This window comes from Sinocyclocheilus grahami, unplaced genomic scaffold (assembly GCF_001515645.1).
Source record: "Sinocyclocheilus grahami isolate Dianchi unplaced genomic scaffold, SAMN03320097.WGS_v1.1 scaffold380.1, whole genome shotgun sequence".
Lineage (NCBI taxonomy): Eukaryota > Metazoa > Chordata > Actinopteri > Cypriniformes > Cyprinidae > Sinocyclocheilus > Sinocyclocheilus grahami.
The window spans coordinates 772,068-783,107 of NW_015505559.1; the positions used below are offsets into that span (position 1 = coordinate 772,068).

Sequence of the window (11,040 nt, forward strand, 5' to 3'; positions counted from 1 at the left end):
GAAAACAGGAATCTTTAGACACATAGTGGATGATGACTATTAACAGCCGCTAACTGTGTAATATCCAAATGTCTGTGTGCTGAAGTCATGAGAGGGGGGGGTTCATGGGGAATTGAAATTAATGAGAGTAATCAGTGGCAAACAGCGAAGGAGGCAGGGGCAATTAATATAAACAGGCTACCAGCAGGCCGGAGATCAGTATTGAGATGCAGCATGGCCGCACCGCGCAGCAGATGTCCTGGAAGAGCCAGAGGACAGCAGCACAGACAGCCAGCCAAAGCCAACCTGACAGTCTGCTGGCACTCCCAGATAACATGATCATTTCCCCATCAGCAGCCACGCTCTCAAGCCTCTTTAACACCCGCTGCAAGTTCCCCGGCCACATATTCCAGAGCCGTGAGGCGTTTGTCCGCGACTTTTCTTCCAAAGGGACAGAGCACCTTCAGCTGTGAGAGGACTTATTTGTAGCGCATAAACATTTAAGTGGAATGTAAAGGTCATGAATTCTTTTTATTCATGTAAAATTTGTGTCAACATTTTTACATGAACTGTTCTGTGCACTGCATTGCGCTTATTCATTGTTTATGTGAAATACACAATGTGCTTACAGCAGAAAATAAATGCTGCATAGCTGACTCGTCTGTAGAGAGCTCTCTGGAAAAACTCTACAATGAAATGAACTGTTAATCTACAGCTCGCACCACAAATAGACTACACACAGTGCTTTAAAAAAAAGAAATTGAGGCACAAATCCAATGTGTATGTTTTTTTGCTTTTTTATAGTAATGCATAATTACATTATAATTTAGGAAACTATTATGTAACAAAATTTTTTTATAAATATATAAAAATACAAAGATAATATGTAATATATATATAAAAGTATAAACCGTTTTTTAAATCTATTTTTATAACACTTTCCAATATAATTCCAATTTCCAACAGTTAAAACTATACAGCAGTATCATGACATATATATATATATATTCTGTTGAATTTATAGTAAGTTAATAGTGATACTTGTAAAACTAGTACTAGTAAAATACTAGTAAAACTTGTTTTTTCAATTTTCAATTTACAAATGACAAATTACAATATAAGGTCCATTAGTTAACATTAATTAATGCATTAACTAACAATGAACAATACATTTGTTACAGCATTTATTAATCTTTATTAACGTTAATTAATAAAGGTATAACTCTTTATTTCATGTTAGCTCAGGTCCATTAATTAACATTAACAAATACAACTTTGAATTTTAATAGTGTATAGTAAATGTTGAATTCCATATTAAATGAGATTAATAAAAACTTTACAAGTATGTTTCCTTGTTAGTTCATGTTAACTAATGTTAACAAATGGAACCTTATTGTAAAGTGTTACAGTTTTAATTATTATTGACTATCCCCCCCCCCCCGAAAAAAAAATTATGTTTAACCGTGTTCTACATTTTTTTTATGCAATCCCAGTTATTGCATCCCTCTATTGTTAAAATAGGAAATGTTCAATTTTAACAATTAAAACAAAAACATCCAATACATATTCCTGGGACCCTTTAAACAGCATGGCGAGAAAATAACTAAATAATCTCATTCTATTTTCTACAATTTTGTGCAAGTTATAGTGCTGACTACATTTAATTTATTATTATTATTTTTGGAACAGTGAAAAGAAAACTTTGAAACTGAAAAAGGATTCATAAATTGTCAATGATGGCAAAAGCAAAATAAACTCATTCACATTTACATAAATCAGCCTGTGTTTCATACGAGGGAGTTTGTTTTGATCACTGCTGCTGTAGAGGGCAACATTCCACAGACTAATGTACTCAGATGTTACAGGGTGAACAGAGGTCAGTTGAGAAATGGTGATCACGTCTTCAGGTTCTGTCCTTCCCACATGTATAAAAACAGCACAGTACACTGATGCACTACAGCGTACCGTCTGTTTGCTTTGCAGCTCTAATTCTTATGGATGAGGGTCTTTCAGACTTCAGACAATAACTCTTTTAATTAAACAATTGATTTGTCTGGGCTGTCAAAGGTTTAATAGATGGATAACTTTTTTTTTCCTCTTTCTTTTTGTTTTACGAAGGACACTGTCAAACACATCAATAAATAACGTTCACATTTAATTTACTTGATCATAGTTTCCAAAAACAATAATTTAGGTATTTGCAACACACTCAGGAAGAGATTGATTTAAAGCCAAGCAGTCAGCAATAAAGTTTAAAAAATTACACTTTGGTACATGAACAGCTAAAAATAAAGGTGCTTCACGATGCCATAGAAGAATGGTTCAATCTAAATGGTTCCATAAAGAACCTTTAACATCTGAAGAAGCTTTCTGTTTCACAAAAGGTTCTTTGTGGCGAAAGAAGGTTCTTCAGATTACAAAAAGGTAAGAAAGAGATGGTTCTTTAAAGAACCTTTGACTGAAGGGTTCTTTGTGGAACCAAAAATGGTTCTTCTATGGCATCGCTTGAAGAACATTTTGAAGCACCTTTATTTTTAAGAGTGTATAAAACATTGGGGTTGCATAAAACAAATTGATTTTCTAAAATAATTGCTTTGCCTTTTGATTTTGACACAAATAATGGGGCAATTGTGCCCCCATGTGGTCGTTGTTTGACAATCTCGCAACATGGGCCAGCAAAGAGTATTGCTATAAATTGATATAGCATATACTCTTAAAAATAAAGGTGCTTCACGATGCCATAGAAGAACCTTTTTGTCTAAATGGTTCCATAAAGAACCTTTAACATCTGAAGAACCTTTCTGTTTGACAAAAGGTTCTTTGTGGCGAAAGAAGGTTCTTCAGATTATAAAAAGGTAAGAAAGAGATGGTTCTTTAAAGAACTTTTGACTGAATGGTTCTTTGTGGCACCAAAAATGGTTCCTCAATGGCATCGCTTGAAGCACCTTTTGAAGCACCTTTATTTAAGAGTGTACTGTATATAATGTCACAGCGATTTAAAAAAGCTAAAAGTTTGAGTTTAAATGGTTGGTTTCTACAGAACAAACTCAAGATTCTCTTTAGTTCCACTACGAAACAGAATCATATGTGGATGAACGTCTAGAGAAGTGTTTAAATCCGGCTACAAACAAGCAAACACATTAAAGAGCTCATGTGCTATTTTCTAACCTTTAAAGCAATAAGTAACAACCAAAAAAAAAAGAGTCGCCAATTTAAAAAGTTCATTGTTCACCCCTCACAAACATATCGGAGAGATTTACCATCAAGACGTTAACATGGGCTTTATGAGAAACACACGTCGCCATTAAAGACAATCTGAAGGCGCAATGATCCGCAGACGCCAGTGAACTGTATTTTTGAACCTGGACGTCATGACTGTGCAGCTCGGCCAAACCACTTATTAAAAAGAAAGAGGCCACGGTCATAAAGACAGAAGGCGAGGAGCTTGTTATTTTTCTTTCGGGGAGGTGAACAGGAAAAAGATCAATGGTTGTGGTGGCGTTTTTGCCACAACTATGGCACTCTGTGGCATTAAAAAACTGCTCAAGAAAATATATTATCGAAGCGTCAGTCTTTGAAGCGAGCGCCAAGAATAATTTCCCACATATAACATTCCCCACTGAAACCACACATTGCTGTGCTACTAAACACCTCTCCCAGCCCGGCTCACGCTCGCCTACATACATCCAGAGAGAAGTGTTGCTTCATCTACTGCTCAATTAGAGACTGATGAGTCAAAGAACTTGCTTCTGGCCTCTCGGGAACCACAAAAGGTACTTTATTCCCATTAGGCGTGAATAGTGTAAAACACTCCTTCTGCAATAAAGCTAGAGCTGATGATCATGATCATAATTATGGGAATGAGGGAATGTAACACCGCTGCTGGACGAAATAGATATGTGGAAATAATTTGGAGCTACGTTCGCCACAGTAATGGAAACATATATATATACATATATATATATATATCTACAAAGTTCTTCCCGATATCCATAAAGATGTTGGTAACGCTTTACAGTAAGGTTCCATTAGTTAACATTGGTTAATGTATTAACTAACAATGAGAATTACATTTGTCTTTATTACAACTGATTATTGTTAATTCATGTTAACTCAGGTCCATTAAAATATTAACAGATACAACTTTTGATTTTAATAATGCATTACTAAATTAAATGACCATTCATTACGATTAATAAATGCTTTTTTGAAGTATTTTTCATTGTTAGTTCAAGTTAACTAATGTAGTTACCTAATGCTAACTGGAAGCTTATTGTAAAGTGTTACCAAGATGTCACTGTGTTTGAACACAAACTCAAAACAAAGCAAATAAAATAAGAATAAAAAATAAAGTCATGAGGCATAGACATGTTCTTAACAGATATTTTACTGTTAAATGATCCAAGTATTGATAAAAGTACTTATAAATAACCAGAAGGAATAAACACTAATGATTTTAGGTATTTTAAGGAAAATCTTAAAATATTATGGCGCTAAAGATGATTTTAATTTTCCAGTTTGTATTCTAGCCAACCCAAAGTCACAAAAATTTATATTTTATATATATATATACATGACAGCGAGGGATCTGTCTAACGTGCCGACTGTGCTAAACTCCATCAAGGTGAGAGCAGTAGGTAAGATCAGGGGCGACTGATACAAATACCCAATTTGTTCAAATGACAAACAAGTTTGATTATTCAATTTCCTCATTCTGCCAGAGAAAAACACATCTGGATACTTACCAGTTCCTCTTCTGTCATCTACTCAGCTCTCCGGGTCAATCTCCACCTGCAAAAACACATTATGTTAATGCTCAAGCTAAGTTATAGTCTGAACTTCATAACATAACAAACATTTATAAAATTTAAAAACGATAGAAATTAAAAAAAATACAATATAACAATATATATATATATATATATATATATATATATATATATATATATATATATATATACACACATATACATACATACACACAAAACAACTTAATGACTCAAAAAGGAAAGTGAATCATGGAAGTGAAAAAAAGATGAATAGATTCAACCAATTATATTATTTTGTAAACAAAAATAAATCAAGAAATAGTTATAGAACTGCCACCTTAAAGTGGTTTTGTATATTTCACATATGAACTAAAATTACTAAAAAGCCCAAATTTGTATATTTAGTTTTACATTTTCTGTTTTGGAGTAATCTGAAGGACAAATTTAAAAATTTTTATTAGGAAAATTTTCAGAAAATTATTAATAAATGTAACTAAGTTTTTCAATCCATATCAATAAACATTTAGATTTTTCCTTAAAATAATAATAATAATAACAAATCAGTAAAATACATTTTACAGAAACATTTTGCTAGGATTCAAACTGACTGGAAACTCTCCTTCAAGCCAACAGAAATACAAACTAAGATCCTTTTACAGATCCCACTGTAAGTTTTTTTTCCACAGAATAGTACATCATCCATGTTAAGACAATGCATCTCTTCACTGCCGAGTCGAAACATGTCCAAACAAACCTTGTGAGGATCTCTGACTCTCAGTCGCAAAGGCTCAGCAACTCTTTTGAGTCATATGTAATAACTGGTAACTGTCTGTCTGTGATGGCATTTTGTGCTTCTACTTTTATATTCACAATCTTTATTTTCCAGCGATTATTGTCCACTGGTGAGCGAATGAGCCCAAACACTTTCTCAAAAATCCCAAGGCAGGCATTGTCACGGTGGATGGTCCCGGCTACGGCCACTAACACCAGTCCATGAGCTGAAGATATACACTTTAACCCTTGACCCTCCAAGTTCGGGCAGAACAACAGACGCTCTTGTCCTGCAAAAGCATGAAGCCGCTGACTGACCAGCTCTGCCCCGTTGAACTCATCTACACGCTGCTCTCCAGTACATGAGAGAAGCCGAAGTCTCACATCCAGCCAGAAATGCTGAGGACCCCAATCTTGAGCCGGCTGCCCTTGAGTGGGGTTTTGAGAGTTCAGAAGGGTGAAGAACCACTGGCAAAACTGATTTCCCAAAGCTGGAAGGTCCGACAGACCATCTCCAACATCACCTGAAACCATTGTGTTCTTCTCACGCTTAGAGATCTGTTAGAAATATGGACCAGGTCAAAATACAACCCATAAAAAACTTAACTTTTTAAGTGATACTCAGTGCAGGGTTCATATTTTTTCCAGGATTCAGTTTTTAAAGAATGAAATGTTAACATTTTTTAACATGTTTAAGCAGTGGCAGTCAGTGCTTTTCAGAATTGGAGGAAGATATATATATATATATATAGTAAGAAATTTGAAACCATTGTGTTCTTCTCACGCTTAGAGATCTGTTAGAAATATGGACCAGGTCAAAATACAACCCATAAAAAACTTAACTTTTTAAGTGATACTCAGTGCAGGGTTCATATTTTTTCCAGGATTCAGTTTTTAAAGAATGAAATGTTAACATTTTTTAACATGTTTAAGCAGTGGCAGTCAGTGCTTTTCAGAATTGGAGGAAGATATATATATATATATATATATAGTAAGAAATGAATGATTTTATTCAGCAAGGTCAAAAAGATTATTAGAATATTAGATATGAGCATATTAGAATGATTAGAAGGATCATATTATACTAAAGACAGGAGTAATGGCTAATGAAAATTCAGCTTTGCCATCAGGAATAAATTACATTTTAAAACATATTAAAATAGGAAACAGTTATTTTAATCAATAATAATATTTTACATTATTACTGTTTATACAGTATTTTCATCAAGTAAATGCAGACTTGGTGAGCATAATACTTTTTTTTATAAACATTAAAAAGGCTTACCGACCCCAAACTTTTGAACGCTAGTGTACTTTTAATACCCTCTGTGCCTCTTTGCAAGCATTTAGAAGACTCCCTGTACAGCAATCTTTTCAAATTACAAGTGCGGTCAATCATATATATCACGGTATTTATTGGCTGTTCGTTGCAAAATCCTGCCTATTGAACAGCTCATGCAATACACAAATAGATAAGTCGGGCATCCAGGCGGGGCAAAATACAGTGCATTACATCAATGTTTAATATATTATCAGATTCACGGTATATGCAAATATAATGCGGTGAATCATTGCTTCCAGACAGTGTTTAAAGTTAGCCTATATGTTCAGTGAACAGTGATCTTTGCCCCATTGAAATCAATGGTTTAGAGCAGGGGTCTCCAAACTCGGTCCTGGAGGGCCGGTGTCCTGCAGAGTTTAGCTCCAATTTGCCTCAACACACCTGCCTGGAAGTTTCTAGTAAGCTGGTTCAGGTGTTCGATTAGGATTGGAGCTAAACTCTGCAGGACACCAGCCCTCCAGGGCCGAGTTTGGTGACCCCTGGTTTAGAGGGTCGGGTAGGGTAGGACATGTTGCTATAAAAATGTACAAATTCAATTTAAAACAAAAATTATATGATTAAAAGAAAGATTAAATGGTCCCACAGACTGACAAATAATTATAGGAAAATAATTTATTGCGTTTAATGTCAGCTACCCATTATAATAATAATTACATTAAATAAAACTGTAATACAAGTAAACTTTTAAAATTACTACTATGATATATAAATACTTTTCACTATATTACACAAAGTAATAGATCATTTTTTATCACAGTAATTTGAATTAAACTTTTATACATTAACATGTGAAATGGGGGAGAAATATACTTAAAGGGGTCATATAATGTGATTTCAAGTTTTCCTTTCTCTTTGGAGTGTTACAAGCTGATTGTGCATAGATAAGATCCCTGAAGTTGCAAAGACTAAAGTCTCAAAACCAAAGAGATATTCTTTATCAAAGTTAAGACTCTGCCACGCCCCCCTAAAACGGCTCGTTCTAACACGCCCCCACATATCTACCTCACTATGTGGAAATATTTGCATAATGCCGCCCAAATGTTCACGCAAAGAAAGAAGGCGTGGTTTCAGTAACCGCAGTTAGTGTTGAAGCAGCACGTCAGGGAGACGCTGTGTGTTTCTAGGCGAAAGCAAAAGCACTTTATTTGGCCTTCCGAAAGTAGATGCATTTAGGAATCTTTAAGATGACTTACAACAGAACAGCAATGCATTTTATGGACGACCGTTTCGTGAACCTAGGAGAGGAGGTTATTCTGACTTTGCTATGACAATCTGGCGCTTCTGAATCAGCTACTGTTTTGTTATTAGTTTAAGTATTTGCTATTGACTGTTCAAATGTGGAGTTTTGCACATCGTGTGTGTGTGTGTGTGTGTGAGCGAGCGAGCAAGAGAGAGCGAGAGAGAGAGAGAGAGAGAAAGAGAGAGAGAGCGAGACAGGGTCACATCAGAGTCAGCTGTCTTAACCGCAGCACTTTATTTGGCCTTCCGGAAGTAGATGCAATTAGGAATCATTGGTTAAGATTTATTTACAACAGAACAGCACAACCCAGATGTTTTCGAATTTGTGCAACGCATTTTATGGACGAAGATGAACGCATTTTATGGACCTAGAAGTGTACAAGACTGGCTGTGCACAAAGGCTATTTCTAAGAAAAAAAAGGGTCAATTCTGACTTTGCTATGACAATCTGGCGCTTCTGAATCAGCTACTGTTTTGTTATTAGTTTAAGTATTTGCTATTGACTGTTCAAAGTTTTGCACATCGTGTGTGTGTGTGTGTGTGTGAGCGAGCGAGAGAGCGAGCAAGAGAGAGAGAGAGAGAGAGAGAGAGAGAGAGAGAGAGAGAGAGAGAGAGAAATTATGCATAATGCAAACTAGTCACTGGACATCATTACACGTGTAAAGAATCAAAATGAATGCGCCATAGATCAATAAAACGGAATAGCCTCTGCACGGACAATAATTAAATGATTTTAATTACTAAACCATATTGTTGATGAAAATAATAAGAGAAAAATACAAGTGGTTGTTGTTATTAATAATGTATCAATGTTTTTGAAAAAGTAACAAATTAATACCACTGTTTTAAATAGCAGCCGTTGAGCTGCACGTGCTGAAGCTGAAGAGCTGAATGAACACGGTAAACTGAAGCGTTTTGCTGGCAGCTTATTTAATTCAAGGAAATGCATCCTGAGATTAATATTAATACAACATAAACATAATATTACAATTTATATATGTTCAAAATGATGCAGTTATTGCGTGCTATAGTCAGAATGTGTGATCCTGTTGTGGATGCGCTCTTCCCATAACAACGCGCTGAAACACGGCAACTAAACCCAAAGAATTCACAACGTTTTATTATAATAATGTTCTCATTAGAATGTTATATACACGACATTCCCAATCATAGTTATTAATGTTGTGCACTGCTGTTTGAGCTGCGTGCGCTGAGCTAAAGATGATCACCGGTAAACTGAAGCGCTCTTTTAACTTAACCAAACGCATTCTATATGAGATAAATCAGATATACATCAAATAAACACAATATTACAATGTACAATTGCACAAAAGGCTGCAAACGAACAGCGCACATCTGAAGTGTCTCTGAAGGAAATAATGCATTATTTATCGGCTTTAAGATATCGGCAACATTTTCTTATCAGGCCGATACCGATAACAAAAAAATGAGCCGATATGGGCCGATACCGATATGGTGGCCGATATATCGTGCATCCCTAGTCAGTATTAATAAATAAATAAACCATAATGGTCCTAAAAATAGGTTTATTTTTAGTATTTATGTTTATTTATTCCCCCTTCTGTTTAGAGATTCACTGAAGATACCCACCTCACCAGATGACCAATACTCAACAGTCCTCCTGATCAGCTGCTGTTTCTCACTATTAGGGAGCATAGCAACTCCTTCATTGGCAAGATACTTAAAAATGGCATCCCGGTGCACCTTCTTTCTCTTGAGGAGCTCCTCGGCATCTTGTGAGTAAGTTATGATGGCCTCAATGGCCTCTGTTGGTCAGGAAATACGACTCTGACAGACTGACAACATACATATAGCGCATAAAAAGATATTTATTATAACCTGACATAATACAGAAAAGTTACAATAGCTCAAAATCGAGTGTCGTTGCCATCAGACACGGGCAATGTTTACAGAAGACTCTGGAAAACTGTTCGCTTCACAGTATTGTCTTACCTTGCGTGCTCTCTACAGCAATCAGTCGATTCGTTACTGTATCTTTAAGGGCGAACAAGTCGTCCAGGGCTAATAATCTTAACAGTTTTCGACAGCCACTTTGCTCTTTCATTGACAACTTTGACATAGCTGCACAAGTTTTGTCAAGCTACACCTTACATGCTTCTTCTGTGGATCTGCGCTATGTGAAAGTAGAACAAGCAGTTGCTTCCGTTGTTGTTGCGCACCACAGCGCCCCCGCAGTCCAGAGAGCGGTGGTGCAGAGCTAAACTCTGCAGGACACCGGCCCTCCAGGACCCAGTTTGGGCACCCCTGACCTAGACGGTATTTTATTGAATCAAACAACACGCATCTCTGCCATAAATAGTATAATTCCCTATTCAAACGAAAAACATAATTTTTAAAACATAAACCCCCAAACATTTTAACCCCCCTCTTTTAGAAAGTCATAGAAATGTGGATTTTTATCTTTTGCTATTGGAGCAAATAATAACGCAGATATGTATGAAAAAGGGCGCCCCATTCATAATTATTTATTTTTTAAAAAACATATTTTATTTAACATTATATACTTACACGGCTGTTGCTAATCAAATAAAATAAGTAGCCTATCAACAAAATCCATCTTTACCATTTATCAAAAATCTATTTAAACTGAAATTTATAATTGCATAAATAATGTCATGATATGTGTTGTTTTTAAATTAACATTTTGATTCTAGAATTATAGAAATATTTACTCCTACATTATTCAATTTCGGCAGTAACCTGAATACTGTTAGACTATGCAAAAATGTTGGTGTAGTTTTTGACTCTGAGATGAACTGTATGTATTAATTTTATATAGTATGACTGCCAAAGTCATGTGGTCCAGCCGACAAGCAGAAATATGAATTATTGATTTTGTTCAGTCCGCTTTGGGTCAATCTGCAGACGACAACAGCAAATAAAATCTCAGCATTCTGT

The 11,040-nt window shown here is 35.5% G+C and overlaps 1 protein-coding gene across 1 annotated transcript; it reads right to left on the reverse strand.

Moving 5' to 3' along the window:
• Positions 1 to 5,344: 5,344 nt before the first annotated feature.
• On the reverse strand, positions 5,345 to 10,298 carry LOC107549751 (uncharacterized protein C3orf38). Its single transcript, XM_016230927.1, has 3 exons — positions 10,075 to 10,298; positions 9,712 to 9,887; positions 5,345 to 6,077 (listed from the first exon to the last, which is right to left on the reverse strand). Exons 1-3 carry the CDS (start codon positions 10,199 to 10,201, stop codon positions 5,523 to 5,525), a joined length of 858 nt encoding a protein of 285 aa, XP_016086413.1. The 5' UTR covers positions 10,202 to 10,298; the 3' UTR covers positions 5,345 to 5,522.
• Positions 10,299 to 11,040: the final 742 nt, after the last annotated feature.

What these genes read in the sequence shown, in the direction of transcription:
- LOC107549751 (XM_016230927.1), bottom strand. Translation starts at nt 10,201, where the DNA reads ATGTCAAAGTTGTCAATGAAAGAGCAAAGTGGCTGTCGAAAACTGTTA. An exon ending in TGCTGTAGAGAGCACGCAAG is followed by an intron (nt 9,888 to 10,074) that starts GTAAGACAATAC and finishes CCTGACCAACAG; the next exon opens with AGGCCATTGAGGCCATCATA. An exon ending in AGTATTGGTCATCTGGTGAG is followed by an intron (nt 6,078 to 9,711) that starts GTGGGTATCTTC and finishes TATTTCTAACAG; the next exon opens with ATCTCTAAGCGTGAGAAGAA.